Below are 6,678 nucleotides of genomic sequence, written 5' to 3' on the forward strand. Positions count from 1 at the left end.
GTGAGCGAGCGGCTGCGTGGTTCTGAGATCCTGGCCGGGCTTAAGCCATGACACAGACACACTGGATTTGTGTAAAGAGAGGAGTGTGGGACCTATTCTTGCTGAGGAAAAGCTGCTGGTGTGCCTGGTCTTTGCAGAGCAGATGAAAATCAGTTGCTGGTGCAGTACAGTAAACCCAGGAGGTGATCTTGTGCTCTGGAGAGGGCACTGGTTCAGCACATTTCACCAAGGAGAGCAAGTAGGTGTGTGGGGAGGGGAGGATAAAGGCAGCAAGCACAACTCAGTGCTGGGTTATGGGCACAGGACCTTCGCTCTCATCTCAGGGAGTTGAATTTTCTCCTCTCTGGGGCAGTTTTGCAGGTTTTGACGATATTCCTTCTGTTAGGAACAACGGAAGCATTTCTGCCAATAAAATCTTGGGAACACACAAGAAAGTTGTGATCATTGTAGGATCTGAAAAACACTATGTCTGAAAGCTTGTCCTTTTCCCTTCTCTTGCTTTCTTTTAAATCAATAGATCAAAGATCGCTCTCTCCCTTGCCCTCTTTCTCAAAACCTGTCCTCATCCTCTTACCCCTCCTCAGCCAGGCTACATCTGGATTGTGACATGTGCTTCTAATAAGAGTCAGTGAGAATCACCCAGACCTGCAGGGAGCAGTGTTCTTGACTTAATTAAATGTTATCAGATCTGTATGAATGCTCAAACATTAACCATTGAAGTGCTGAGCTCTTCAGAAGCTAGTCCTGAAGTTTGCCTTTTCCTATGAATTTAGGTTTAAGCAACACATTGCTCAGAACAGTTACTGCCTTTCTAGTTTAGTTTGGGTTTGAAAGCCTTTTCAACCAGGATTTTTAGGTAAGACAGAGAAGAGGTTTGCTTGAAGTTCCTTCCTTGCAGAGCTCCTGAAGTAGATGCCCTCAAGGCTGCCCTTTAGCACTGGACTTCTTGTGAGTGGTGGTGGGGAAGCTGATGCAGCAAACTGAGCTTGGGTCTTTCTGCTCTGCAAATGAAAATTCCGAGGGGGAACCAGGCAAAATACAACATTTTATGCACTAAATGCTGCAAGAATCAAATAAAGGAGTCTTCCAGCCTCCACCCCAATGCAGTTTTTAGGTGTTTCTGACCACAGGATTCTTGATGCAGAAGCCTAAAGTGATGTAAGCTGCTGCTTTGCTCCTAGTTTGAAGGTAGAGACATTTGGGGCTAGGGACAGGATGAAGAGGAGCTCTGAGGCTTCAGCCTCAGTTTTGATAGTGTGTGCAAGGACATAGAAAGTTTGATCTCTGGGCTGCATTACAACTCCATCCACACTCTATTTTGATGAATTCAGATATTACTGGAATTAAAATGTAGCAGTTTATATCCTGCTTATGTGTGTGGGGAAAAAAAAGAACTGGGTTTATTGCTTAATATTTGGCTGTGCTAGAAGTTGTCCTCTTCAAATCTAGTCTGAGGGGCAGTTTCAGGTGGTGAGAAGGTGACGTGGAGCATGTTTTGATTTGTGCTTTCTTTAAGGCACACCAAGTCTGTGTTCAATGAACAATATAGAGTCATGAAATTGAATCTCATTTTAGTATATGATCCCATGTTTTGTTGCCAAACTTTTCTCTTACATGGCCTAGCAATCCCTACCCTGTCCCACACACAGGCCAGTCACTGTTGTAATATTCTTTGCTTTCAGGTGAACAATCAGAATAATGTTCTACATAAACTTGTTGGAGAACCTGAAGGTTTACATCAGCAGTCGACCTCCGCTTGTGGTCTTTATGATCAGTGTAAGTGCTATGGCAATAGCGTTTCTGACACTGGGCTATTTCTTCAAAATCAAGGAGATCAAGTCCCCAGAAATGACTGAGGTAGGTACAAAAAGATTTCCTGAGCTAAATAGTGGGAATACTAATTTGAAGAACATGCCCAAAGTGAACGAGGTGGGATTTTCACCCCACAATAACCCTCTCATGGGAGTGTGCAGAGTTTGATGGGAGATTGCCTTCATTTATACTTGCCTCTCATTCTGTAAGGAAAGAGATTATTGGTATGTATGTTTGAATAGTCTTGGTTCGTTTCAAGGACAAAGCAGAATCATCTGACATGAATCTTCCCTTCTACAGCTAGAAGCATTTCTTTTTCTTACTCTGTTGTGTCAGCTAGCTTGTTTGTGAAACTTTCTTATCATGGAATGGTTTGTGTTGGGAGGGACCTTAAAGCTCATCCAGTTCCAGCCCCCTGCCACAGGCAGGGACACTTTCCACTAGAGCAGGTTGCTCCAAGCCCCGTCCAGCCTGGCCTTTAACACTGCCAGAGATGGGCCATCAAGTATTACCTAGTAGTGCTATTCCCTAATGAGGGAAACCTTGGTAGAAACTGCTCATGCCCTGGGTGTGGTGAGAACAGACCGAGTTAGTTGCTTCCTTTTGTAGTTTAAAGGATGTTCTGCTGCTGCACTGAGCAGCAGTGAGGCATGGCTGGGAGTGAACACGTCTCACTTCTGTAAACAACTTGCCCTGTTGTTGAGATAGTGATGGTGATGTTTGTGCTGCTTTGTGACCCGTGTAATTCTGTTAAATGGCTTGGAACTGCAGATGGGATGGTAGTATCAAGGTCTGCGCTGCTCTAGAGAAGTGGAAGCCAACAGTTAACTTGCTGATCTGGTTGAAATCTTCATGTTTGTTTTAAGGACTGGAATACGTTCCTCCTGCGGTTTAATGATTTGGACTTCTGTATATCTGAGAATGAAACCTTAAAGCATCTCATCAATGATACCACAACTCCAGAGAGTACCGTGACTAGTGGACAGGCAAGATCTTCTACACAATCTCCACAGACTCTTGAGGACTCGGGTCCAATAAACATCTCTGTTACCATCACGTTGACACTGGACCCACTCAGACCATTCGGCGGGTATTCACGCAACGTCACACATCTAAGTTCCACCATTTTTGGACACCAGATTGGACTCTCAGGTATGTGAGACTTGACCTTTATGAACTGGCATGGTAACTGTATAATCATGTAAAAATTCACCAGCTTATTGTTGGTGAGATAAGTCTTTTGCTTAGAACATGTGTTTCCAGATATATAGAATCCTTCACTTGTTTGCTAGAAACACTTTTCCCTGCATTCAGAATGGAAAAGAACCTGCAGGTATGCTGAGAGTAGGCTTTGCAGCTTAAAATGGTTAACTTACTGACAAAGGAAGGTAATTTTTAAGCCAACAAATCTCCAAGCAGCAAAAGCTTCTACAGTTGTATCTTGATACATCTTCAAGTCCTTAATTCACATTTAAAGACATTAATGTACGTACACTAAAGATCAAGTAGCACGTTGTCCAAAAAAAATAGAGTTTAAAAGTCATACATCAATAAGCTTTAATATTACAAACAGCAACAAATAAGATGATTACTCTGTCTGTGGTGTGAAGAGACTGGTCTGCTGTGTAAGTTTTGACAGGAGATTGTAGGAAATCAGTAGAAATCAATGGTAGAACCTCACTGAGTTTCAGCTTTTACCAAGGTTGCATTTTATGATAATGCCTGAGGGTGTCTTGAACCTCAGAGACCTGTGAAGAGACATTTACCATAGCTGTAAATCTGTGTTACTGTGGTTTATGTTGTTGATATTTTGCTACTGCTTTGAGCGTTATCAAATGCAAGTTCCATTTCCGGTAGCCTGGATTTATTTTCAGCATGGATATATCCACACAGAGTTAATGTACATTATTTATCTGCACCTTTCTGTCTACAGAAATATCTACAATTCGAAAAGTAAGCATCAGCAAAAGCCAATGTGGAACAAAGTCTTTGGGAGGAGAAAGGCCACAAATCTGTGATTTACTTTCTAATACAGTTCTCCAACCATGCATGGATTCACTTAGAAATAGGGAGGGTTTCATGCTGCAAGTTGCTTAATGACCCCACTTCTTCTGGGGCAGGAGAGATTAGAAGGACCAACAGCTGGGAGTTTTGTGGCTTGGTTTGGTTTTTAACTTTCTTTTTGCTCTCTTTGTTGATAGTGAAGATCCTGGATGACTTCAGAGGTGCAGATTCAGGGTGATGGTTGCTGCTTTAGTCATTTGCGTGTTGTTGTTATCCTAGTGATGGTTGCTCAGATACTTTTGTGGATGAAAACCAGCTTTCCTCTCTCTTTCTCAAAGGCAGAGAATCCCACGAGGAGATAAATATTACGTTCACCCTACCAGCTGCCTGGAATTCCGATGACTGCGTTCTTCACGGCCACTGCGAGCAGGTTGTGTTCACAACCTGCATGACTGTGACAGCAGCCAGCAATGTGTTTCCTGTCACAGTGTAAAAAAGACTCATTACTGGGTGATGAATTCCTCAGCTGGTTCTCTGAGGTTGTTACTTCCTCATGAATTTAGCATTGACTGGAAATGATGTACGTGCCATCCTTCCTCCCACAGTGAAAATCTTGAGGCTTTTGCTCTCTTTTAGCAACAGTGGATTTCTCTGTGGATATTTTGAATTATAGTCCCTACCTGCCTTTCAAAGAGTGATTTAAATGTCAATGGGAACTAAGTAATCTGTGACTGTTGAAGGAAGATGCCCTATAGTTAAGTTTCACTAACTTGTGTGAGAGCTAAGGCTTGACACTAAGGTTTTTCTCCTCTTCCCTGCTGAGAGACCAGCTTAAGCCAAATGGTAGCAAAGCAACATACCCCAGCAGGTACAGACCTTTCATCAGAATAGTTTCCCTTTGTCTTCTCTAGATTCCCTGCCACTATTCAATACAACCTGGAAAACCACCAGATGAGTGTGTGAAACCTTACGAATCCCAGTGTTGTTCTACTTAAGCTGTGGGATGTTGACTTCCTGGAACAGCATGCAGTTAAATTCTGGTTTTAGTACAGGAATCATGTTTTTTATACACCCTTTTGGTTAAGCTTTGGATTTTGCTCTTGTTTTGAAAAGTCCATACTAAACCCATGTTTTGTGCTGCTGATGAGAAGACTGGGCTTGACTCAGTTCTAAATGTTGTTCTTGCTGCACATGGAGAATGGCAATTAAAGTGCTAACTATTTCTGTTTTAATGCAGTCAGCCACCACATTGTGTTCCTGAAACATACAGCAATGCCACGCTCTGGTACAAGATCTTCACCACAGCAAGAGACTCTAATACAAAATATGCACAAGATTATAACCCTTTCTGGTGTTACAAAGGAGCAATTGGGAAAGTGTATCACGCTTTAAACCCCAAACTAACTGTTATAGTTCCAGATGTAAGTGGTTTTATATGTTATCTTGTATAAATGGTCAGCGCTGGTTTATTTGCAGATGGTTCTGTTCATGTCCTAAAACAGTCACACTCGGGGCTGGTTTATCCTGTAGTGTGAGGGATGGGACAGAGTTGGGTTTGCTGTACCCTTGGTGGGTGCGATGGTCTTCCCGTAACCTCCATGTGCCTCAGCTTTTGTTAGCTAACAGGTATGTTTTCAAATCATTTGGCAAAAGACACTTCCAGTATATGGGAAGAGATCTCAACTATAGATGTCAAACATAAGGAACGTTTTGGCTCTTTGTGCCACAATTAGGAGTCGCTTCCATTACTCTGCCAGCTGCATAAAGGGGAGAAAGTTGATTCATGAAGTAATTTCTATGTTGATCTCATAATTACTGCTTTGATATAAAATGCCAGCTGTTGATGGATTGTCAGTAAATGGTTTTACTTCTCTGTGCAGGATGATCGCTCTCTAATAAACCTGCATCTCATGCACACCAGTTACTTTCTTTTTGTGATGGTGATTACCATGTTCTGCTATGCAGTTATTAAAGGCAGACCAAGCAAACTGAGGCAAAGCAATACAGAATTCTGCTCTGAGAAGGTGAGTCTGCGTAATAACAAAATATTGACTCTGATAAGGAAACATGGGAAACCTTCTTTTTTACATAGTACAGGCTGGTTTCTCTTCTCTCTGGAGATGTGGATTTCATTCCCATTCAAAGAGACACGGGTGTTTCATTGTGGACACTACAGATGGGTGCCACAAAATGCATATAGGTGCTTTGTAGATCCTCTGAGTTTGATTTCTCTCCTACAGAAGTGGATTATTGCAGTTCAGTAAGTGCTGAAATGTAATTTCTCTATGTTACTTGCACTGTTTTGTATGAAGCATTGAATAGATGGCATGGGGTAGTTTCATTTTTTATCACAACAGATTGAAAACTTAATAAAACATAATACATGATTCTAATAGTTGTTAATCAGGATTCAATTAAAACAATGGCAAAGCTATTGAAACAGCCCTTATTCAGTACTGTGCTGGAGACCTGCACTTTGCTTGACAGATTAAATATGAATATATTATATTGTGAATATTGGCACCTTCTGATCATACTGATATTTTGTAGTATAATATGGGGGGTTGTTTTTAGTTTCTGGTTTTAGTTTTGGGGGTTTTGTTTAACTGATTATGCTAAGTACAAAACACCTTCAGACTCACTTTGATCTCCTTTCCAAGTGCGCCTTTTCAAGGTCCTTTGAAAAGGCAAGGACAGATATGCCAGCTGCATGGAGATAAGTAGTATCACTGTTACAGGATTAAGAATCTGAGTTTAATGAAATGTTTTCTTTTCCTTTTGTTTAGGTTGCTTTGTCAGAAGCATAATCCATCCTCTCCTTTGACTGAGAATGACCGAGAACCGTAATCCTTGCCTGCTGAA

At 41.7% G+C, this 6,678-nt stretch overlaps 1 protein-coding gene across 1 annotated transcript; it reads left to right on the forward strand.

The window, feature by feature from the left end:
- The first annotated feature begins 1,688 nt into the window (after nucleotides 1–1,688).
- On the forward strand, nucleotides 1,689–6,678 carry TMEM248 (transmembrane protein 248). Its single transcript, XM_010024237.1, has 6 exons — nucleotides 1,689–1,857; nucleotides 2,679–2,964; nucleotides 4,155–4,305; nucleotides 5,054–5,237; nucleotides 5,697–5,840; nucleotides 6,603–6,678. Exons 1-6 carry the CDS (start codon nucleotides 1,699–1,701, stop codon nucleotides 6,621–6,623), a joined length of 945 nt encoding a protein of 314 aa, XP_010022539.1. The 5' UTR covers nucleotides 1,689–1,698; the 3' UTR covers nucleotides 6,624–6,678.

This window comes from Nestor notabilis, unplaced genomic scaffold (genome assembly GCF_000696875.1).
Source record: "Nestor notabilis isolate BGI_N333 unplaced genomic scaffold, ASM69687v1 scaffold18941, whole genome shotgun sequence".
Taxonomy (NCBI): domain Eukaryota; kingdom Metazoa; phylum Chordata; class Aves; order Psittaciformes; family Psittacidae; genus Nestor; species Nestor notabilis.

Bases quoted from the DNA above. Each gene is read 5' to 3' on its own strand.
- TMEM248 (XM_010024237.1), top strand. From the start codon at position 1,699: ATGTTCTACATAAACTTGTTGGAGAACCTGAAGGTTTACATCAGCAGT. The intron at 4,306-5,053 runs GTAAAAAAGACT...GTTTTAATGCAG, and splicing joins AATGTGTTTCCTGTCACAGT to TCAGCCACCACATTGTGTTC. The intron at 5,238-5,696 runs GTAAGTGGTTTT...TTCTCTGTGCAG, and splicing joins TAACTGTTATAGTTCCAGAT to GATGATCGCTCTCTAATAAA.